At 36.0% G+C, this 25,350-nt stretch overlaps 1 protein-coding gene and 1 long non-coding RNA gene across 8 annotated transcripts in view; one reads left to right on the forward strand and one right to left on the reverse strand.

Annotated features, from left to right (window-relative positions):
* The window catches only part of PHF3 (PHD finger protein 3), a 53,079-nt gene that overhangs the window by 15,400 nt on the left and 12,329 nt on the right, over positions 1-25,350 (reverse strand). For 2 of the 7 annotated variants that reach the window (XM_030490422.1, XM_030490421.1), the window contains 5 exons: positions 17,419-17,580; positions 14,345-16,166; positions 3,302-3,623; positions 1,873-2,050; positions 22-172 (listed from right to left, as the gene is read on the reverse strand). In XM_030490422.1, the coding sequence (XP_030346282.1) occupies positions 22-172; positions 1,873-2,050; positions 3,302-3,623; positions 14,345-16,166; positions 17,419-17,560 (2,615 nt within the window). In that variant the 5' untranslated portion in view covers positions 17,561-17,580. Of the gene's footprint in view, positions 1-21; positions 173-1,872; positions 2,051-3,301; positions 3,624-3,737; positions 4,424-14,344; positions 16,167-17,418; positions 17,581-17,833; positions 17,914-18,210; positions 18,286-19,711; positions 19,850-25,350 lie in introns of those variants that run through there. The other 5 variants (XM_030490423.1, XM_030490424.1, XM_030490425.1 and 2 more) reach the window with 5 other exon arrangements.
* On the forward strand, positions 1,156-23,630 carry LOC115609780. The gene is made up of 3 exons (XR_003991984.1): positions 1,156-1,230; positions 18,226-18,235; positions 23,620-23,630. It is a non-coding gene; the product is annotated as an uncharacterized LOC115609780 (long non-coding RNA).

Raw genomic sequence — 25,350 nt, forward strand, 5'->3', positions numbered from 1 at the left:
AATTTAATTATATATCTTTACCTTTTCATCAGAATTTCCTTAAGAGACTGCTTGACACTTTGTCTTATCTGATCAGCAGAAGGTTTGGAAGCTGGCACAGCCGGCAGGTGTGTTGCACTAAAGGATCCTTTCTCATTTTTCTTTTTCTTAATTTCTTGTTTCTCATGAACACCTATCAAAACACACAGTTAAAACCTGTAAGCTACTCAAGGCACTGCTATGAACTTTTACTGCTCCTGGATGTTATGAAGTTTTATTTTTAAACTGTTAAGAACTGACCTTCAAGTAAAAGGAATGGACTCACAGGAAGGTTAGTTAGTTGTTTTGTTGTTTGGTTTGTTTGGGTTTTTTGTTTGTCTGTTTTGTTGCTTTGTTTGGGGATTATTTTTTTTTTAATTTGGATACTGTATTAATTAGATTAACCCAGAAGAAACTTCATTAACAAACAGGACTTTTGCTCTTTGACTAAAGATACTTTCTTTTACACTGAACCAAGATGACCAGTGATTATTAGCTTATCTTACTTGGGAATTTTGACCCTGAATTTCTGTAATAGCATAGATTAATCTTTCAATGAGTAAACTGAGAAATAATATCTGGGAAGCACGTATTATAAGCATCATAAACTTTACATTAAGATAGCATTTTTCATTAAACTTATCATTTCTGTATCTGTTAGCCATTAGAATTATTTCAATTATAATAATCTCACAGCTTCTGATTTAGGTAACAGACATTCTTAGACAAGGCCATTATAAGGTCTGTGTCACAAATAATACGAATAACGAAAATTTCTAATCAGATTAAAATCACTAAAGCAAAAAACCTGAATTCCTTCAAACTTTAACTTTCAGAATGTAAACTGAAAGCTTGTTTGTCTCAGCCTGCGAGTATGTCACTAATGCAAAGCAGTAGCCTTATACTTACGAAAGCAATGGGAAATAAACAATATTAATTTATTTACTTTCTACTCTGAAAACAGAAACAAACTGAAGACTTGATAAAGATCTAACTTAAGCATTTGATGGTAAAAAAACCCCTATTTCTTTATTATTAGTTTCAGCCACTGAGTACAACTTAAAATGTATTAATACCAGATGCAAATGAACTGTGTTTTCAAGTAGTTAGTAAAAGACAGATTTTCTTTTCCGTTGGGCAGACTGTGTGGTTGGATCATCAAGTCTCTCACTGACTATGATCCCTATCAAAATTACTGATTTTCCCCTCCTTGTCAGCAGGGCGGTACTGCCCCGAGACTGTTATTTCCCATTCTGCACTGTAATCTAAAGTATTCAGATGCTAGGCTTGTTTATTAAAGCAGCTCTAATAATGCTTCATTTGCTCAATACATTTTTGTGCTCATCTCCTCCTCAAGAGGAGGATGAAGAACTGGACTAAAACTAATAGCCTGAGGGGGGCATGGAAAACAGAAAACCTCCACATGCCAGCAACATTTTGGCAAAGTTTCAACCATCTGAAAACACAGTCCTGCAACAGGGAAGTTATGCGCAAGATTAGCAATAAACAATGCCACTATAAGCATAATTCAAAGCAGTTAAAAGAGATTAAGACAAATGTGCTGCTTAATAATTTTATAGTAACTGTTGTAAATGAGACTGCCAAACCTCTCCTCTGTTTAAAAAGGATTTTTAGATTAACTTCTATTCTGAAATCATCTCTATAAAAACCTTTTTGTCATCTCCTAGTTCAAGCAACATATTTTAGAACAATTCAATTATTTCATAGATGCCAAAGACTCATTTCACTTCACACAATTTGCACTTGAAAAACTGATACTATAAGAAAAGTCATTATCCTTCACTGTACATGTATGTGAATTACAGCATGGAGTACTTCACCAAACCTCGCTACCTGATTTTGTGGACCTTTCAACCACACTAAGGGATTCTTTACTTATTTTTTCATTTTTGTCTTCAGGGGACCGCCGAGGAATTACTGCAGTTTGTGATCCTTTTCGAGCAGGAACATGCTGCCCTTTTTTCATATCTGAGTCTCTGGACTCTGGCAAGTTCTTCCCATCACCAGATTCCTGAAGTAAACATTTACACGTTAGCATGCTACTGAACGCTACAATGAACTACTTTGTATTTACCACACATTTTCCACATTTTTTTTCTTTTAAGTATAATTCATAGTGTATAATGAATTCCCTGGATGTATGTATAGTATTTTCTAAAAGGTTACTGAATATCCCAAATTACTGCAAAGTACTGCTTAACAACCTCTTTGAAATATTGGCTGAAAACACATCACAAGCAATTTGCAGTTAAACTCCATGTTGAAAACGACTATGTTTTCGTTTTAATGAATGTTAACGAATGAAATGGCTATGTTTTTTATTTTAAAAGATCAGGGATATGAATGAACATCCCTTAACTAGTTTTATCCACGTATCCACAGGAAGTCACTTATGTTTAGAAAGCATATGTAAACCAAAATTAAACACAATAACTCACGTGTCTGAATTACAATACTACGATTCAAAAACAAAACAAAAAGGATTACTGATGATTAAGTTATGAGGAATATGACACTATATACTGAAACCCTCTAAAGAATTGTAATAAAAACCATCTCACTGCTCCTGCAAATTATCGTTTGGTTAATATGAGACACAGAGAAAGTAGAAAGGCCCCAACTAAAATGTTAGGCATTTTCTTCTACATACAAACTGAAGTTGTAACAGCCAAGCTAAAATACTGTTTTCATATCCACAGACTCATAAAATGGTTTGTGTTGGACGGGACCTTAGAGATCATCTAGTTCCAACCCCTATGAAATGGGCAGGGAACACCTTCCACTAGACCAGGTTGCTCAAAGGCCCATCCAACCTGGCCTTGAACACTTCCAGGGACAGGGCAGCCAACAGCTTCTCAGAGCAGCCTGTGCCAGTGCCTGACTTCCTTTAGAGATATTTAAAAGAACTGCAATTTATATCATACAGCAAACTGACATACGTCCTATAGAAGTGCTTAGAAATCTGAAAAAAAATGCACAAAGTTCTTCACCTTTTCTATATATACCAGTATGTATAGGTATATATACACACATGCATATGATGTGCACATAACCCTGCTCAATATAAGAGGAGTTTATCACTATCTTTAAAAAACAGTCAAGCCAGTTAGAAAATGAAGTAACTCTGAAAATACTAATGGAGAAGTTTTAAATTAAGATTCACAAAAATGTTTGAAATGTGATATTTTAAATAGCAAGGGCTTAGGAGGAAATTCCTTCTACCTCCAATAATTACCAGTATTTTAAGCATTAAATGACACACCCGTCTGAAGATTTTGACTTTGTGCTTCCCAGTGTCCTCCATTTGCTTTGTTTTTTCAGTTGTTACATTTAGATTACAAGCAGGTGTTTGCTTCGACATCCCCAGTTTTTCACACTGACTTTCTTCTCTGTGGATTTCAATTTTCACTTGACTATCTGGTACACTTTGATCCAAACACTCCATTTTTTTGTCTTCTTCAGCACAGCATTTCACACACACATATTCTTTATCTTCTTCGCCCATCTGCTGTGCTTGAGAAAGGCTCAGTCCAACACAATCACCATGAAACCAATCATCACATCTACCACAGCCTACCATAAACCTGAAAACAAAAGAAGAGGTAAGTCAGTATATAGACTATCAAAGAAGATACAGTAATTAGAGCAGAATGTACCATACTTGTTTTGATTTGTGCATCTCAACAATTTGTTCTTACCTGGTAAGTGATTTTCTTTGTAGCTTTACATCCGTCTCCAGCCTTACGACATGGCATAGTATTCCTGAGAAATACTTTTTTGGCCGTTTTGCCTTCTGCAGTAGTCCAAGAGACTATCATAACCTCCTTATGTTTTTGTAACCTGCCCCCAAATCCTACCAACAGGATTTTTCAGACTACTATTAAAAAAAACCCCTCCTGACTGGATTAAAAAAAACCACAACAAAACCCCAAACAAAAAACCACACACCAAAACTCTCCAAACCAGTAAACTTGTGTTTGAAAAGGCTTGGAAAGTTTCTTCCAAGTTCCTTGATTATCCTTGATTTCCTTCAAATATGATCACCATCTTCACAGCAGAAACGTACCCACTGCAATCTTCCACAACAGTAAGATATTTAAGCATTCTGACAAATATGATGAGCACAGCAACATCAAGCTATTCTAAACTAGTTGGCATTTTAACATCACATTCCTTAGACTATTATTACTAAATTACTTACAGAAAATTCCTTTTTATTCCCTTTACTGGTGAATATGGAACCAGGAGCTTTCAACTACATCTGTCTAGCTTGCAGTGACTGGTTTGTTTTAAACTAGGTACATGCCACTTTTGTGTTGCTATGTTATTCAGAGCTAATAGTTATTTAAAGGATGTTTCAAACACCAAAGGACACCTTTCATCTTTTAAAGGCACTTTAAGGCACCATCTTAAAGAGGCACTTCAAGTCCTTCATTATTTTAATAGTAAAAGTAACTTTAGGTACAGATAGCATTTTCGAAGTAAAGATCACTTGGCCTAAAATAAATCCATAATTTCTGATTATTTTGTGGAAGCATTTTGAAAACTTCATTAGGTATCACTAGTACCTAATTGCACTGATACATACAATTACTAGTGGAACTATTTTGGAAGGATGCGGAATTTTAAAGTTACCCAGGTCAAACCCTCAATAAAGCTATTTCAGGACACTTACATAGTAGTAATGATTTTTTTAACTGTTTCTTATAATAATGAACTGGCATCATTACTGAAGATCTGCTTTCACATGATCTAGGAAGATCTCTTGCACTATCCACTCATTCTCTTTTCTCTTTTATATCTCTGGGTTTGCTTTTGGTTTATACTTACATAGTAATTCATAAAACGCTGGTTGTTTCAGCAATGTATTTCAGAAGCTAAATATACTGACCTGCGAACCCTGTGCCTTTAACCTAATATCCTGTAAATCTCTTTCATACCATGATTCTAAGGAAGATGATTCCTAATTTATGTATGTTCCTATTCAGGCTAGAATCTGCCATCTGCTGACTTACCTACTTTGCAAAACCATATAAATACTACAAGACGTGCTTAGAGGAACTCTCTTTCTCCAGAACTGCAAATGAACACTCCAGATGGCTTGATGCAGGTATTGTAGTCAAGAACTACTGGTATCTCAAGAGATGAAAATTCTTACTATCTAACAGCAGATGTTTGAAACAAAAGAACAGAATATTGTGTTATATTCTGTCCTTGCTTACCCAAAATAAATCAGGATTAAATTCTGAATAATATTTTGATGCAAAATGAGTCTGAGAAGTTTTAAGACTCAAGCAGCTTGAGAACAAAGTCATTTCCAGCTTCACTAGCCTATGATGCTGTTAAATACATTTCAAGAAACCAGGTTTTAATCTAGTTTTCTTCAAAAACTATTTTCTCATTTTTCTTTTTTTTCCCTGAGCTTCAAGTACATTTGTGGTATTACTTATCACTAGCAAACAATAACTGTTCATCTATTTAGTAGCTTCAATTAGGAAGGGAGAGGATCCTTCATGTTTTGTCAGTATCTCAATCTTTTCAGATCCATGTTCCAGCAAAGTGAATTTAGAAGAAAGGTAACATCAGGGGGCAACTGCTTCCAGTGGTTTTACCAGAGTAATACCATAGCATCCACAAACACAACAGGAAAACAAGAGAGAAGCGAAGGGACTTCCAACACAAAGATGACTGCTCCTTTCTGAGAACCTGGAGCCAAACAGGAAATACAGCACCAGTGCCTATTTCACAACTGCAAGGATCCTCAAAAGGATGCGTTACATAAGATATATCTTGTATCATTGCAAGAAATTATTAGTAAAGCTTTGGAAACACTGAAAACAGTTACAAAAATTCCAAATGAATTTCTGCAGAGCTGAAGTAAAAATCAAAGCATACAGTCAAGTGCTTCTTGCTTAAAGTGTATTTTGGTGTACTAAATGAATGAATGACTTTCAGTTAAAAATAAAAGCAAACCAAGAATACACCATCTTGAAGCCACAACTGCTACTACTTGAATTTTTATTTAAAATGTATGTATTTTTCCCCAGTTTGTAAATTCAAGCATTGGAGACTATTTTGTTAAATGACCAAGGCAGACTGCAACTTTTAGCAACCGAAACAAGATTTTCATTAATATTTATAAAAAGGACTAAATTTGCAGCAAAGATTAACTCCAGTGACTAAAGTACACAAGATGCTGCACATCTTCAACTTTAAATTGACAGCATGTGTAATTTTTCAGCTTAGCTCACACATAGTAAGTGGGCAATAGAGGCAGTGTATGATATAAGTAAAGCACCAGGATAGGCATCCAGTCTTACATCTTTATTTTCAGGTCCATTAAAAAAAAAAAAAAAAAAAAAAAAAGAGAGAAGTAAAAAAACCCGGGTAATGAATTCAGCTCAGAAAAGATAATTTTTCACTGAGAATATACACCAAGACAGATAGATGTCATTCAAGCCATCTTAGGCAAACTACTGAGATGGAATATCCATTTGGCTTCTTTCCAAGTCGTCACAATAAGGTTTCTATTACACTATGTTTAAACACACACAATAAAACTTGAGAATTCAGGATTCAGAAACTACGACTACAAAGAGAATCTAGAAATGTCCATGAAGCCTGTACTATAAAACAGAATGTAGTGTTTACAATTGTCTTGCTTGGACCTGGTTATACAAAATGGTAATAAAAATACCAGTGCTGCCTGCCTAAAAAATTCACTATTTCTACTAGTATTTTCACACTAGTCAACTGAAAGACTACAACTTCTGAGGATGGAAGAGAACACACTGATTTTGATACCAGTAATGTAAATAATCCTTTTTACCATAAGGCCACTTTTACATTCTTATCTGTTTCATGTAACTGCACAAAACACACAATTATGATTTGGAACAGCAATTATAATTGGGTAATGGGCAATGCTCAAAGACTAAAAAGGGGAGCCAAGGGAAACTGAAGCCTGGCTTGAAGTATCAAGGATGTCCTCTTGCACAGCTGTCAAAGTTGTGACTGAAGAGGTTCTGATATCTTGGACTATTAAAACACCAAAGTTTCTGATTGTAGATTGCTTCAAGTTTGAAGTGCAGGAGTTTTACCCATGTTGTAAGGCTGGATTGGAAGATGTAAAGCTGAAAGAGAAAGAAAAATGTCTTTTAAAATGCTAAATCATGCCACGTTAAATAACAGAATTGTTTTCACTGGACTTGAATATAAAAACAGATTTTCTTTAAGAAAAAGGTTTAAAAAGCTGACAGGTGACAGCAAAGAGTACTACAGTACGTTGGGACCTTTGCATAGAACATGTTACTGTTTCATTCCTTTAAAGAATCCTCTTGGTAGTCCACGCATTGGCATGAAAAGATGCACCTTAAAATTAGAAAGTAATAGATGACACATAAAAAGAGATAAATAACGTGAATTTTCCACAACCTCTCTTAGGATTGTAAGATTTTGTTTGGTGTGTTATTTGCACCAAATTAAATTAATCTGTTAAATGAAAAACTCAGGCTTGGATGATTTATCTTCAAAATATACAGGCCATGTTTTAAAATTAATTTACATACATTCCATTTATGTAACAAAAGCAAGTTTCCAGAGACATCCATTACTATGAAATAAGATTTTACAAGTAAAATGGGCAGAAACCATCTTATTAATAAAACAGTTATAAATGTAGCTTTACAATGAACAAGTAAAATAAAAGACAAAAAACCGGAAGCTGTCAGAATAGTTCAGTGTGGGCATTCCAAGATAATGTAAGAAAATAATTTACTTCAGAAATAATTGCCTCTCTTTAGTCCTTTGCATTTGTAGTACATAGCTTAGGAAAAACACTGCAACAGGACTCAAATATTCAAAATGACGCCCTAACCCCAAACACACCGAAGCGGAGCAAAACCACTGTTCACACACTTTTAAAGGACTAAATAGTTAAAGCGTGTCTTATGCCTGCATTTTCTCCCCCATTAATGGCACTGTTCATCAACCTTCTACAACATCTATTGTAAAGTTGTATTAACATTACAACTGTGTCTTGTTAAAGCAGAGATACTACATAGAATTATTTCTTCAGCTAATAAAGACATTGCTAGTACAGAAGATATTCATAACAGCTTTAGCAGCACTTATGTTCTACATCAGTGAAGTAGCAAAATCAAGCAGGCTTGATTCAAAGCTGAAGTGAAACAAGTGTTTGTCAAAAAAAGCGCCAAAACAAAAAACTGCATTACCTTGTCAGAGAACACGTACAAAAAGCAAAGAAGAGAAACTGCTCATGTGTAAGTCTAATACAGGTGACATGATTTTTCAGGTTTCAATCTAACAAGAACAACCTATCTTCAAAGAAACACTATCAGCAGATCTCTTTGCACAAAATTTGCAGCACAGGAAAAAGACACTGCAAACTTTTTCTTAAGTATTAATTTCCAATAGCCCATCTTTTATGTAATATAATCTTCCTTTTTTTCCTCAAAGGCATAATTTTAGTTTTTCACGTTACATGAACCTCTCCAAAAAGGAAACAAACAGGGAGACAAGCAACCCTATGCTCGTTGAACTAAAGGTGAATGCATGAAATGTGCTCAATAACAGGAAAACCAAAATCACTGAACTTCCCAAAACCCTGAAAAAAATTGGCACCTCTCCTAACATTAATAACAAATCTGTATTAAAAAAAAAAAAAAAAAATCATTAAGGGAAGCTCCATTACCAGTGGATTCTACCCACATAATGCATCTTGCAGCATCAGGATCATACATTCTATAACTGCATATAGATATATATCTCTCTCAAACTACGTATTTTAGACAACTCATGCTATCCATTTGCTTGAGTCCATCATGGTACTGGTATTAATAATAATCCTACCATACTGCAGCACAGTAATATAATCTATACAAAAATCTACTAATAAAATGACACAGCTGTAAATATAAAACACAGCTGAGTTCTTCCGTTCGCTAATTATACATTACCATGCTATTTTGTTTATACTGTCATACAGTTGTTCTACAAGCTGTGGGTGGACATGGTTGATAGCTTTTAATGTTGCAAGGCTTTCACAGTGGAAGAAAGCAGTAACAGAGGCAGAAAATTTTAAAGCATCATCCATGACCGTAAATTGATGACATCTTGCATAATGTGCAGTCTAAAATACTCATACTATTCAATGAAGGTGTACTAGAACAGAGGCATCATAATTATTCTAATTACTGTTTCTTCTGAAGTGTTGTCACAACAATGATTCAGTTTGCCTTTATATGCACCCACCCTTAAAAAATATGCACATTTAATTTAAGGGTGGTTACAAAGTTTGGAGCATTAATCTCCTTCCTTAGCCATTCTCTTTTGTACTGGCTGTGAAAATTAATTACATGATTGCCTGATTCCAAAATAGTTTACTGAAGTCTGAGCACTACTTTCAAAAAACAAATGCCCCAATGATGCAGGAAAAACAGTTCTACAGAAAAAAACAGTTCTAAGGTTTCTTTTTTAATTTCATCCATAAGCCATAAGCCAAAGTAATTTTCTGTATGACAGTTGTGCAGAAACTTTTTAGTGGCTATGCATACGCAAGAGATCAGGAATACTGAGTCTTTGCTAAATCAACTACTGCACTTCCCAGTCAACTGCCTTTTACAATATTACTAACTTTTCCTCTACATTAAAGCAGAGTAAAACTCTGGGCATGCACCACTTAATTTTCCTGTGAGCTCTGAGAAGGCCAGTTTGTGTATGACCACACACACTGCATAATCAAATCCCAAGCAACAGCGAAACAAAAACAAACAACAAACACAACAACAAACAAGCCCCACCAAAACCAACAAAACAGAATGCCCAGACTCCCACACCCTATTAAAAAAACCCAACTGACTAGAATTGCAGAAATCAAAAGAGGAAGTCACCAGCAATGAATTAAAGATACAAACTTTCCTGGTGATACAATGCTTTCTAGAAAATTTGCTTAGAAACAACGTATCTCAAGTTAGGTACTATGAATTATTAACTGGAATTTGGTGGAACTTTTTCCATTCAACCCGACTGAGTGAAGACAAGGGAGACAATCTGCAAAACATCAGTTAGGCTTTGTCTATCTGTACAAGAAAGAAATGAGTTCAGCCCTTCAGCCTGCAGAGAACTTTAACATCTATGGTGAAAACTGGAGAAATTTGTAATATGAGCTCTTACATCGCAAGGGGGCATATAAGGCATACAAAAAGAAATCTTACATTAGTAGATTTCTCAATGTCTGCAGAGCTACCACCTTCATTTAGCTCTATGTCAAGAAATTAAATACTGTTTTTTTCTTCAACTGTTTTTAAAGACCTCCAATCTGTTTTCAGAAAAATAACTACTGTTCGTGACAAAGCTTATTATTTTCAGCATCACATGAACTCATCAAGAAGGTGAGGTAGTAACTTCGGTCTGTAACATTTGTGTGATATGCATATCCATACACGTTTCATCTATAGATGAACGAAAATCTATATGTATGATTTATGTTAGGTGATGAGAAAACATCTAACAGAAATATGGGAATACAATGGCAAAGTCAGAGAAATTGAAAGCAATACTATAATGAGTAACAATAATTCAAACTTCACACGGGAACAAAAGCAAACAAAAACCTACTTTCAGATATGCTGAAAATTACTAAGTACAAAGTTACACCATAGTTATCTGACTTGCCCAGAAAAAAATTGGTTTAGTTTTCACATGAAAGTACAACTATTCTTTGGTTATATTACAAGGGTAAATCTCTGAACGGGAATCAACATACATCAAGCAAACAGACTGAAACAGTTCTAAAGCCAAACATTGCCTACCTACTCTCTGGGTAATGAAGATACAAAAAAACCTGCTATGCTGGTTCCAGCTTATAAACATCAAGACAAGTGGAAAACAAACTATGAACAGCCATTGTTCAAAGCTCAGGTGCCAAAGAATGGCAATTATTAATAGGAAAGAAAAAAATACTGCCTCTTAAACATCATGCTCTAACTTGTAAACTTCTTTTGATCATGCAAGTCACATTTGTTAAAAAGGATTTCTCCTTTTACAGCCAAATCCGCTGTATCTGCAGTGCAAGGTAAGCATACTTTGACTTTGCATGTGGCCACCAAATTACTGCATGTATTCCTGAAGATGGAAAATGACTGTATTTGCCAGGTGCCCATTCTGAAATAAAGCAACATACAAGTACCATCCTTCTTCTACTGTTCTTCTAGCAGACACAGTAAGATTACTCTGGGGCTGTGAAAGGCCTATGTAAGCATCCACCTTTGGAGATTCTGTACACAAACAAAGCTGATGAAACCATCTCCACATCTTCAACCCAAATCAATTTTCCTAGCTTACTATTACACTTACAACAAGCTACTGGTTTTGTATTTTTTGTAGGGAATACAGAAAGGTTCCAGTGACAACTAATTTGCAGCCTGAATTCTAAATGTGTTACATTAACACGACGTACTGCAAAGCTCTTAGGCACATCATTTCCCAACTTGGGGTTGCCACTTCAGTTCAACTTCTTTTCTGAGCACTGATAAAAATCTCCAAAGTTCAAATAACCATAAAGCAGGATAAAACCACAAATGTTATTTCAGATCTTAGCTCTGGCTTTGACATATGTTGAACTTACTGTCAATTAACAATATTCATGTCTCTCACTTTCTCCTTTTCTCCTATGCAATGCGCAGATAAAAAAAAAAAACCCAAACAACTAAACAAACAGGAAACAGGCTGACCAGCCAGGCCATTAGAAAAGGAAAACAAAAATTCCTTGAAAAGCAATCCACAAAGTGAATGAAAACCCCTTATCACTATACTCACTTTTGATAGTTTTGATGTTTTTCCAGGTGATAAAAGTGAAATTTATCAGGTTTTTTTTTTTATTTTCTGTTGCACTGTACTGAAAATGTTTTCTTGTTCTTACACCAATAATTAAACACATACAAAATGCCAAGGCACTTGAGATATGAGTTTTGATTCCTTTTTTATCTTAATGACACCAAATGAATTTGATTTTTTATTTGCAGCATACAGCTACAAAATAAAAATAACGTGAACAAATTAAAACATTTTTTAGAATAGTGATAGTAAAAAGTGTTGGAATGACAGTTAAGTCTTCTATTATTAAGCACAGGGCTCAATACTGCAAGCTTTGTGACTTCCACTAGTGTGTCTCAGTCATATTCTATATACAAAAATTCTGTGTTTATGTACTAAATATCTTTTTACATTTAGCAAATCTGTTCCTTTTCTCCTGAAACTGCTGGTTGTGTCAGCAGTTTTGTAACAGACACTAAAAACAAATCAAACAACAACAAAACAACAACAAAAAAACCCACCAAAAAAACCACCCCAGGACAGACATTAAGAAGTTGAGGACACCCATAATCGCCATCTGTGGCAACTCATGGGCTCTCTGACTCCAACCTCAGCCAGTGATACATGCCTTATACTATTCTTCTAGCAGTAGTAAGAGCTGGCAATGCAAAATCGGTTTGTTGCATTTAATCTTGTCTCAATGCATAGTGTATCTTCTGTAGTACTACTTCAACTTTATAAACTAAGCAGATTTAGTTTTGCCTCACTGCTGTATCTTCCGAGTGCTAGTTACAACCATTCAGAATTAGAAATCAAGACTTTCAGAACAAGAAAACCTGTAGAATTCTACGTGTTAGAAAAAATACAAAGAAAAGAGGATGAGTTTAACTCGAAGCTGAATTTTTAACAGGTATCAAAGCAGTTTAAACCCCAAATATGCCTATTTTGCTTTAAAAATATCCACATAAACATTTTCGTGTCCTGAAGTAGCCTTTCTGAATTTAAAAAATTCATTGAAATTCAGGCTACCTACGTACTTCTACCACTATGGTAATACACGAGATGATAAAAACTAAGGAAATGCAAAGTGCATAGAATTAAACACTATTAAAACATAAAATTAAAAACTATTATAGAGATCCAAATGGTAAAGGGACAGTCTTAACAATAAAAGGATTTCAAAAAACCAAACCAAACCAAAAAAACCCCACCCAAAACCAAAAATAAACAAAAAACTAAGAACAAAAAATAAAAGCACAAAACCACACAGAACTAAGTCTGAGTGCCCCTTCAATCAGGTAATTCTTACCAACCAGGCAGAGCAAATATAGCCTTAATTCTTTTAACGGGCCACACTGATGCAGTTACTATAGCTGCACAGTAAATGAATTTGATGTATTAGCTTTTCAAATGATATAAGTAGTCAATAAAATTCACAAGGGCTCTTCTTACAAATGAATGCTATAAAAACCTCAAGCACCAAAGGTAATTGTTCCATATTTCACTCTGATATATGGAGTTCTAGAACACGCTCACTGAAAATTACCAGTAAAATTTTCTTTCACATAAGCAAAGGACTAATCAGACATGCTTTCAAAAGAAAAACAAAACAAAACAAAACAAAAAAACCCACAAAACAAAAAATAAACAAAAAAGGCTGGCAGGTAGAACTGTAACTTTGAAAAAATACTTCAATATTAAATCCAGAAAATAAGAAGTGATAATAAAGGAATTCTTGTTCTTAGACTGATAGTTCATTAGTGAAACCCAACGACCTTTCTCAGTTCACTTACAGTGTAGAAGAGTAACTTTTGTCACAGAGGGACATTATCAACTTCAGACACAACCTCATTATTAGGTTTAATTAAAGGCAATTTCAGATATGCCCCACATGGAAGTTTTCTAGGGGTTTTTTGAGACTTATATTCTTCCCACCACCCCCCTCAACTACTTCAGTACTCCTATGACATGAAAGCCTCACAGCAAATGATTACAGAAATTGAAAAAAATAAGAGACTCACACTTCTACCAGATAAAAGTCACATGTAAACAACTACTTTTTTTTTTTTTTGGCTGATGGTAATCCTTCAACTAAAGAGGTCTCTGTAAAGAAGGAAATTACAATCTGCAAACACAGACATCCTAAGTCTTATTTCTCTTCTGTGAAAAAAAGTCAAGTTTAAAGTAGCATCTTAGCAGCATAGCAAAATTACACATTCATCAACAAATTTATTCCTAGAATAAAACATTTCTAGTAAATTTTTTTCGGTCAAGCTAGTTTCTACTACTCTATTTAAAAGACACAAAAGTGTGTGAGTGCAAAGGAAATTCACTGACAGTGTAACAGACAGGATTCCACTATAAGGCTATGCCTTTTTGTTTTGGCAGCAGCAGTATGAAACATTCGGTAAAAGAGGAAAAAAATTATCTTCTGAGACCAATAATTCCTCAGACACAAAGCTACACACACCTGTTGCCATGTGGCTTTCTGCAAAAGCCACACTGCTTGTTGGGCACCCAAACATATTTGCTTTCACTAGCAGAGATGTGTTCCAAGCCTTCCCGTTTAACAGTTGAAATGTTATCTGGAATGAACAAAGGAGGTTCATCAAGTGAAAGACTTTTGCTACTTCTTCTCTGGCGAGGTTGGAGATTCTTATCAATTCTTTTTGATTTGTTTTTTTCTTTATCATCCTCCTTCAGATGTTCTACAACAGTGGGATCTTTTGTCTCCGCCTCTTCCTTTGTGGAGCTATTTGTTTTTAGCACAGTTGCAAGCTGGTGTTTCTGGCCCTGAGCTTGCTTCTGACTAAGATTTGAAACATGCCCTGACAATGAGTGTGCAGAGTGGTGGGTATCTTTAGAAAGGCTTTGATGAGTAGGAGATTTCTCACTTGCTCTTTGAATTGATGACTTCTGTACTTGCCCAGAAGCCTGGACTCGGGGTATTTTCTTCGGGATTGTATTGGTCTGCTTTTTTACAGTCACCCCTGAAACACAGCTCTTTGCTTTCAAACCCAGGTCAGACTGTTTCTTTCTAATTTTAACTGGGTTATTTGGATGCTGATGACTGTCTTGCTCATCCGCATTCCGCTTCAGACTTGCTGAAGATGGACCATGAAGACCTGAAACAGTAAGACCAGCTCTTGTTCTTGAACGTGTTATTTCTTGTTGCACTGTACCCGACTTCTGTCGAGTATCTGCAGTCAGATTTTGTTTATTCTGTGTAACAGATTTACTATGCCGGGGCCTAATATTCTTGTCACATTTTGATGGAATGCTAATTTGTTTGTCATCATCCTGAAACTTTGATGCCTCAGGGCTTTCTACTTTAGTACTGATCTGCTGCTGTACATTTTGGCTTGCTTGGTCAAGAACAGTGCTTTCCAAAATGCTATTTCCCAGGTCAGCAGAAGTAAACTCTTTGCTTTTTAAGTTTTTATTATCGAACTCTGTACTGCCCAATAGTTTCTCAGATGAAGTTACAGTTTTCTCCATTCCCTTGTCATTATCTGCAGGTTCTGTTATACATTCCTTTATTGACAATGTATTTTCATCAGGAACTTCCACATTCTGTGAACCTAAACTACAATCAACCCGCTCATCTACAGAGCTGGACAAACTCAAAAAGGTCTCAGAGATTTCACGTGGATTCTCACAAGCACTAGATGGATCGTTAGCTTTTCCAGTTACCCCACTTTGATCGTGCTTTTCTGTTTTCTTCTCCAATTCCTCTGTTTTATTTTCAGCCTTTTCTTCTGAAGAAGTTTCAGAGACCACTGAATCAAGCACATCATTTGCTTCATTTTTAACTGCAGTAATTTCAGTATCTGCAGATACTGAACATACTGACTCAACATTTTCAGACTCAGTCTTCGTTGCAACCTCTGTTATTTCCTTTGTTTCTCCTGAAGGAGGAGAAGAGGCTCCTCCTAAACTTGCGCAACTTAACTCTTGCAATGTTTCCTCAACTTTTGCCTGGTCAGGGGTTTCAGACTTTACTTCATTCACCTCTTCGGGACCAGTAAGACATTCTGTATTACTTTGGGATGTTGTAACTGCTGCTGCGGTTCCCTCCGCCTGTCCTGATCTTCTTGTACTACGCCTAACTTCTTTAGGCTGCTCTGTTTTTGAGGGTGGAGCAACATCTGACTCTTTTGCTGGACTTCTCTCTTGTTTCTGTCCAGTTTTTGGAGCAGATCCACTTTTTACGGATGATTTCTTGCTATTAACAAGAGGAGTAACATTTGAACGCTTGGCTAGTGTGCTCTGTCGCAAACTCCGTACTGGTTCTAGGAAGGGAGAAAGAAAATGTCTTAGCTATACTGCATCCTCCTCTTTGTAAATACAAGACCTATCTAGAATAGAACCGATTTTTGGACACAAAGAGAACTTACAACTTAGTTGTTTACTAAACTTAAAACACCTGAAGAAACAAAACCCAAACACCCCTCCCCCAACCAAAGAAACCCCCCCCCCCCAAAAAAAAACCCCAAACAAGCAACAAACAAACAAAAAACCACAAAAAGCCCTCACAGCTGTCTACTTTAAAAAGTTGTAAATTACTTGCATTTCAGTTTTACACTACTACAGTATGGAGGTAAGTTCTCATTATTCTAATGGCTATGAAAGTTCTGAATAGTATATACAAAACAGAAGTGACGGTAAAGGCAATCAAAACCCACTGTACTTTTCTACCATTCATTTTTTTCTACCTCAAGTAAAAATTGTACAAGTAAGTTACATGGTGATTGGAAGTATAGCTGTGATGCTTACAAAGCTTTTAGACAACATAGTACCTGAATCTGAGATCCAGTCATATTCTCACTTGATGCCATCTCTTACATTTTCTAAACAAGACACCACCCCAGCATGATATCTTTTTAAGAAGCATACTTACCAGCTTTGTACCACAGGCTCCTATTTAAATTCTGACTTTATCTTTTTAACTCAGCCTACACTACAGGGGGAATAAGCAGAGCTGTAAATAACTCCACCAGTTCAACAAGTTAGAAAAACCCTAACCATAATCAATTAGCTGCCACACAGAATATAAAATTTGATTAAAACACTTATGAAGCATATTGAGATACTTTGATGGAAGACTTTGACTGCAATTGCTATAACCTATTTAAAACAAGAAGAAAATACACTAACAAAAATAAATAGAATTAAAATTTTAATTTAAAATAAAGAGACATGCTAACTTAATATTACAAAGCTATTTGCAAATCCACCATGCTTTTGTTAGTGAAGAACCACAGTGCTAACCTGATGCAGGCAAAAGGATCAAAATCTTAAAAATTACTGTCAGCACTGCTGGCCATAAGATGGACATAAAATATTTATCAAAGAGGAATTCAAATTGAGTAGTACCCTATGGATGCTGACTTCTAGCTGCAGTGTATAAAAAATGAAGTATCTGTATTTGAATTCACAGAAGCAAACAGCAAAACTTTAAGTTTATAAATGCTGGGGGTGTGGGATTATAAAAATTTAATTTACTTCAAATGTGCAAATACACATCATCTACTGAATGATCACCTTGTGCCATTAATCGTGGTGATTTTCTTGGTGACGTGACTGATGTTTCTTCACAACGGCTCCTCAAATTCCTGTTAGGTAAAACAAGCTCATCATCGTCGATAGTGTCATTCCCACTCTCTTTAACTCCTTCTTCATCCATAATATCATCAAGACCAATAACTGGAAAAAACAAGCAAACAAGAAAGAGCCTAAAACTTAAAATGATCAAAAATATTGCAGCTGTAATGCCAAGCAAGACAGGGGAAGAGACAGGATAAAATAAATAAATTTGACATCTGAAAACAAACAGGGGAAAAAATGAAGAAATGCAAGACAAAATTTCCATGTGAGGCAGTTTCAGTGTAGAAGAAGCTATCACCTAAAGCTTAGAATTTCTGTAGCTTTATTCCTTACAGCTTTTTGGAGGACTCACATTTTTATTGGGTTTTTTTTTTGCCACAGGAAGGTCCCCAGTCTTAAGAGGATCAGCTGTCCCCCACTGTCCCTTCCCACCTAAGAAAAAGTGAAGAAAGGTAAACAGCAGAAAGAGCTGATCCAGTAGTGCAAAGAGTTTAAAATCACAGTTTTCTCACAGGACACAATTTTAAAACTCTTAAGTCCCACCCACATCACATATCTGCAACCCCTTTTAGGAAGAGTATGGAGTGCAGCATGCACTAGTCTCCCAGGAAAGTAAGAATATTATCATTGTTAAATTCCTAACCTCCACTACAAAGGATCCCAGAGGTTTCTCCTGCAAATAAATTTCCTAAGAGACAGTCAGGCCACTGTACCAGCCATTCTCCTCACCTTCTCTAAGTTTAGTTCTGCAATGGTAGCCTCTCCTATCCCAAGATCCTATGTGTGATTAATGAATCCTGGTCCCTGTGGAATGAGAAATTTGCGAGATCAAGCCAAACACCCAAATGACTTTACAAAACATATAGGAGGGTCTGACAAATACAACACAGACTCCAAACAATCAAATATGCCTGTTTTTCACTATTCAGGAAACTACCTAGAAGCATTTTTAAGATAAACTACCTCACGTGACAGAAAAAAGATACCTAAAAATTTCTACCAATTGCTTACTTAAAACTGATTTAAATTAATAAATTTATCTCAGAAATCAAAATAAACAATAGAAATTAAAAATTGTTAAAATCTTTAGGCTGTCTCAAAAAAAAAAATCTGTCAATTCTTGCTCCTTTTCAAGTCTGACATTACTGCAACTTAAAAAAAATAATGCTCATGTAAAAACACTACATACTTTTAAGATAACGAAAATTGGAAGTTGCAAAACACTGCTGGTAATGACTAAACAAGTCTATCAAGCCTATAATTCAATCCACAAGCACCTGTAATGAAGAATAAAAAAGGCCAACCAAACCACATGGTAATTTTAAAGTTTAAATATCAAGATTTTAAACAGCCTCTTAAGGAAGCCTGACCTTGGTACCAGGTAATCAGCACTCTGGACCTCCATAATTAGCTGGTTGCCAGGACCTGAAAGCTAGGAGTTTCTTGAGCTGACAATTTATTTTTACTCATTTTATTTTAACTATAATTTTTAGTTACTGCATTGCACACATCAGTTTACAGGAAAAGTGTGTTTCATTAAATTACTGACAACTTTCACTTTCCAATCCACAGAGCCACCTTTATGTATGTGCGTATGTATGTATATAACAGACACCATACACAAGCTGCAGAGGACTGATAATGACGGAGTTACTCCACTCATCCATATGTTCCTTAATCACTTATTTGCTATAAGCTACCTCTTGAGGAACAGGACACACTGGCAAAAAGATGACATTATAAGTGCCCTGTTAGAAATTATTTTCCCCTAAATATCTAATACTTGCCACTGTCCAAGATGGAAAACCGAACAAGACGGACTCTCACGCTAATGCCGGCTGCCTATTCTTGTGTTCTCAAAGGCATCCTACCAACTGCTCTGCACTTTGGTAGTAGCATTCTCATTTAAGACCATTCCTTCAAAACGTGGAATTGGTATTGGGGAACAGACTGTGACAAAGGAGACTCCTTTCAGATCTTCTTCTGTTTCTTCAGTGTAGAACTAAACTACTAAGCTATGGAAGACAACATTACAAATAAAAACTACTCAGACTTCTGAAACAGCTCTGGAGCAGATTTCAGGGCTGCCATTAGAGTCTTGGGCTTTACAATGTTCTTGCTCAAGTTACTGAATTTACACACCCTCCTTTATCAAGAACAAAAGGGACACATTCAGCCTACTGTTGACAGACAGTTTGAAATATTAGAATTAAAGTATTTTCATACTTACAAGACTCTGTGCTGTAGCTTTAATTTTACAGAGGAATTTGAAGCACAGAATCTTGCTAATTTCAAACCACCTGAGCTATAACTCCGCTAGTACAGCCCCATGAGGCCCCAGGATGAGAAGCATTCGACACAGACCCTGCTGGGAAGAGAAAAAGTGACAGAGAACAGTAATAGATACAGAGGAGACTAGGAAATTAAATAGTGAAAAAGAAGCAGTAGTAGAAAAACAGCATTGGAAAAAGTAAACAAACAAAAGCAAAGCCAGACAGAACTAAAAAGAAAAATATATAGATGATCTTAGTAATATCTAAAGATTATCTCAGTAATAAATACAGAAATTAGGACAGAAGGATAAAATATAAAAGAAAGGAAAAAATAAAGGAAAAAACATACGTGAATAGAAAAAGTTGTACCCCAGTGTACAACTGAACAAGCTGCAAAGAAGGAAATTATGAGTAACATTTAACATATTTGTACTGGAAAAGACACCACTGGCCTTTACCTTAGTATTTTGAGTCTCTCCATTACTTCTAAAATATTTAAATTTCCAAACTACTGTGCTGTGTTGACTGATTTTTACTTATACAATAATAGAACAACATGCAGTAAAAAAAGTTCACTTGCAAATTTGAAGTAAAATTTTCCATGCGTTAAAACAAAAGCATGACCGTTTTTTAATTCTTCAGCAATGTAAAATTGAGAAAAACAACCCTTACTTGCTGGGAGTAAAGGAGGGAAGGAGAAGAAAATACCCCTAAAAACATCATCAAAATCTTTGAAATTTATAAATCTTTATTTTTATTAATGCAAGTCTTCTTTTGATTCTCTTTAGCCAAAATTAGACAGAAATACTCAGGTTTTTGACATACTGGTCAAGGTAAATCTCAAGTATAGAAATAAATTTCTTTTCTGTAGATGTTAGCCCTGATTTTCTTTCGCTTAGCTAACCACATGGAACAGAACTCCACTGTCGTTGCTGCTTTGCATTGTTGTAAATGCTACATCCACCTAAATCACACTAACATCAGGACTGAGCAAATCCAGGGCAGATTCCATATTTTAATTCCACAAGCATCACAAACTATATGGAAGTGGTTGAGCATTTAAAAAATTTCTACTATGTTATATGCAGATGATAACATAAAAACCTTACATTACGCTTCAATGAAAAGAACAGTAAGTCTAAAGCAGTAACTAACGCCTGTCTAGGTAAGCCTTAAGAAGAGCTAACAAACTCTACTAAAGCAATGAAACATAGATTGATAGTGAATAAATATTACTAAGTCTCTAAACTGTAAATGAAGATGGCATACTTGATATTAAAACGTTTTTCTATTGATATTTTGGACGCATATGTTCAATAAACTGAATAAATGCTTTTTGTTAGGAAAAAAATGTATTTGCAAGCGAAACAAGGTCACCAATGATACAATTTACGTAAGAAAACACCAAATTCCAACTGTTTCACAGAAGTTTTCCTGTAAGCCTGTAACCTGCTTAGCTAAGAATTTGCCTGAGAGTACCCTGTACTGATTGCCCAGTCCAAGAAAAGAATCACGGTAAGTACCATGTGAAATGCTAAAGATTTACTCCCATTCTTCATTAATCTCTGAAATGTAAAGAGGGATTTTCTCTTTCAAATAAAACATATGAAAATCAATTAGGATTAATAAATCTAATAAAGCATATACCTTGACAGAGGACTGAAACCACATTTTAAAACAAGATGGGAGTTACACCACAGGGCTACTGGTTTATGGTTCTTTAGCCACAGAAGCCTGTTACTTTGGAAATAAGGAGTAGTAAAGAACAAATTTCAGCAACAAAGTGAAAACACAGCACCAAACCAAGCACTTTAAAACAAATTAAGCTATTTTATTAAGGAGAGCCTTTAGATGAACTCTGTGATTTGTAAATACATGAACTGCCTTTTAAATCCTATTATACACCCAACCTCTCTCCATCCGTAAAACTGATCCAAAGGAATAAATAACTAAAGTCCTCAGAAGAACCTAAAATGGTAGCTTGTTACCTACAAATAGAAAAGAGTGCAAAATAAATATTCTCCAACTTCTAAGTATAATACCAATATAGTAAATTTAAATTTTATACAGGAAAGTTACTACCTTGGTCACAAGACACTGTACAACTGTTCGCATGGACAGCTTGGAGGAAGAAAGGCATAAAGAGGTAAGAAAACTTGAGAGAAACAACATGAGACTCAATTTGGGCTGCAATCTGAAGGTTACACTCAAAATCACTTCATCTGCAGGAGGAAAAATACACATACATTTGGATTTAGTGAAAAAAGCCTGACATCACTTACACAGCGAAACAGGACACTATTTAAAGAAAATAAATATTTGTAGTCAGAACAAGTGGTTTGGCTCCAGAGATTCAGTAGGTGATCACGATTTTAGCAGAGGTAACACTGCTTTCAACAGGAGTCATGAAAACGAGAAAGAACAGACTGCACTTGGGGGAAACAATTTCCCAGCAACAATCCAGAGGGACAGGAAAAAAAAAGGCAATTAAAAGATGTTCCTAACAGTACACTCTTGTAGGGTCAGTTTTCCTCATCATTAATGAGAAACACCTGATTTAATAAACACTCATCAACTAAATTGGGGTTTTATTATTAAATCCAGAAATGTCTGAAATGTCTCCAGATGATAGGCAATTCAAATTCCATTACCTCTATTACATGCATAATCAATCAAACTGCCCCAGTAAATGACATCCTGAGAAGCTATGGAACTTGTGATAGCTCAGAAATACCAATTTATTATGAGTGTTGGTTATTTAGTTCAACTCCATGTGACCAGTCTGACCTGCTATGCTCACAAGCTTATAAAAGTAGTGGATAAGATTCCAGCATGCCTTCCAGCAAGAAATAACAGAAGAAACCAAAACCTATCACTAGGGTACCATCCAAAATTGAAAATAAGGTGGTGTTCTCAAGAGTTGCATCACACCCTAAGCTTCAGAAGTTTCCACTTCTGATCAACGAATTGCTCAGGAAAAACAAAAAAAAACAAACCCCACAACACAGCAAAACCACACTTCCACACCCACCCAGCCACACATTAAAAACACCAAAGAGACCCTCCTGTGTTGGTCATTCAGTTCTTGGAAGAACAGCCACCTGACCACACTGATGACCAGAAGCACACACACACCTAAAACATGATATGGGACACTTCTGCACTTCTTATTATTTCAAGAACTTTGGTTCCATTTAGTTCTGAAAAGCCTCATTTTGTCAAATTCCGTCCTTCAACTGGCAAAGACAGCACATGTATCAGCTTCCCCTATCAACACTAGGTCTTACTGCTAATACCTACTTCAGGATAGTAAATTGCTTCTTCCATTATTGCTAATCCCCTATGAGCTGCAGTGAATAAGATCTGTGGACAGCTTGTACCTTGATTCACTGAAATAACAGAAAACTTCCTAACTGTGCTATAAGAGCAGCAATCTGCTCAGTCTAATTCCACAAACCTGCAAATCAGCTACATCTTTACAGTTCAGCAGTCACTCTTCACAAACACATCCTAAAAGGATTTCAGCCTTTCCAGCTTTCAAGAGGGTCACAGAGTTCCTTCTACATCTGCTCAAAGCCAGTACCAGGATCACCTGCAAAGAATCTTCTCCAAACATGTAACTTCAATCAAAACTGAACAAGACAACCCCATTCTATTACTCGGTGGCAATCATCGAGCAAGCTCACAGTGCAGACAAAGACCAACAATGTAACCTAACCGAGGGAGCCATTTAGATCCAGCACAAACTGGATTCAGGCCAACACATGAACACAAGACTACTTTACTGCTACTGATACAGTTCTTCCTATCAAAAGATAGGCAACAGACATGAGAATCATGCTCGTTGTTATTTGTCACATACCAGTACTTCTGACTATGAGATCCTCAGTACAAGGAGGACGTGGACTAGAAGGCTCTGGGACACCTCATTGCAGCCTTCCAATACTTAAAGCTTCAAGAAAGATAGGGACAGACTTTTTAGAGGGCCTGTTGCAACAGGACAAAGGGTAGTAGTTTTAAACTAAAAGAGGGTAGATTCAGACTAGATGTAACAAAGAAATTTTTCACAATGAGGGTGACACCTTGAACAGGTTGCCCAGAGAGGTGATAGATGTCCCATCCCTGGAAACCTTCAAGGTGAGGTTGAACAGGACTCTGAGCAACTTGGTCTAGCTGAAGATGTCCAACACCCGTGCAAGGAACAGGGACTAGATGACCTTTAAAGGTTCCTTGCAACTCAAGCCATTCTATGATTCTATGCTACTGTCCTCCCTAAGAGGAGCATTTATAATCCAACTCACAAAACTTGCATTTTCTGGATAGATACCTCTAACAAGCAGTGATTGGAAATCAAATTTCAACTCACAGAAATCCATGTGTTTCTGTCTTATAGACAAGTACTTGAACTTTGTATGTTTACAAGACATACTGGTAGCAATCGGTTGTATCCACATACAGTCATATAACCAGTAACTCACCATAAAGAGAGCTTGCTATTAATGAAAAAGCTAGTTCACGGTAAATGATTTAATATAAATCCTGAAGCTAAAGCAAGATAGATGCAATGTTGATGAGTAATAACTTTGGATTAGGCCTGTAAATAACACCCAACGAGAACTAATGTCAATGCAGCTGTAAGAAAAATAGCAAACAAACTCACACTCAAACCCAAGTTATGAGCAAGAGAGAAAGCGTCCTTGGACAAAAAGACTTGATCTCCAAAGTGAAGCAGAGAAATTGTCGTGATCCTGAGTAATTTCGTATGTGAGTAAGCATGCCTCAAACGAGCCTTTCTCAAAGCTTCTGCCACCCGCATGTACTCATGTTCACATAAGAAATTTCATATTTAGAACATGGTACAAGCTCTTTGGGTTGAAAAACTATAAAGATAGCATCTCGGTTTGTGCACAGGTTCACAAATACTCTTGAACTCTGCTCAAACCAAGCTTTCAAAGAAGCATTAGTGAGCCATGCCTTCTGCTCCTCCCTTTTATCTATGATACCTAGTACCATTTTAGCCAAACCACCTCCTCAGTCCAACTACTTTTACCTTTATCTCTTCAGCGGCCTCACAGCAATCAAATAAGCTATAGCACGGAATCTTCACCAGTTTAAAAACTGGACTGAACACAGTACATTCCAGTTATTCATGGAGCAGCAAGCATGATCAGTCTGTCCTTTGCTGGCCCTCTGAACTGATTTCCACGAGCATTTTGTTCCTTTTCTTAAACAGTTACATGGTCTAGGCATGGATTATGCAAAATACTGTTTGAAGGTCTAAAATAAATTGTGGTAAATAAATCTGTACCTCTGGAAAAAGTTAACTCTTTTCTTCCTGAATGATATCAAGACCATAAAAAACACCATCATCTATCATTCCAGTATTTCCTAAGTCTTGCCCTTATTTACTTAAATAGATAACAACAAATGTACCTCAACCTAGTAAAATCTTACTGAAAATACATTTTTCTAAGTACACTTATAACCCTAGTGAAAGAGCCAATAACCAACCACTCTGTTACCATACTGCTTAATGCAACAGGGGGCAGGGAGGCAATAAGGGGGAAGAACCGGAAGGATCAGAATAAAGCACACC

The sequence above is a fragment of the Strigops habroptila genome, chromosome 6 (genome assembly GCF_004027225.2).
Source record: "Strigops habroptila isolate Jane chromosome 6, bStrHab1.2.pri, whole genome shotgun sequence".
In the NCBI taxonomy this organism is placed as follows: Eukaryota; Metazoa; Chordata; class Aves; order Psittaciformes; family Psittacidae; genus Strigops; species Strigops habroptila.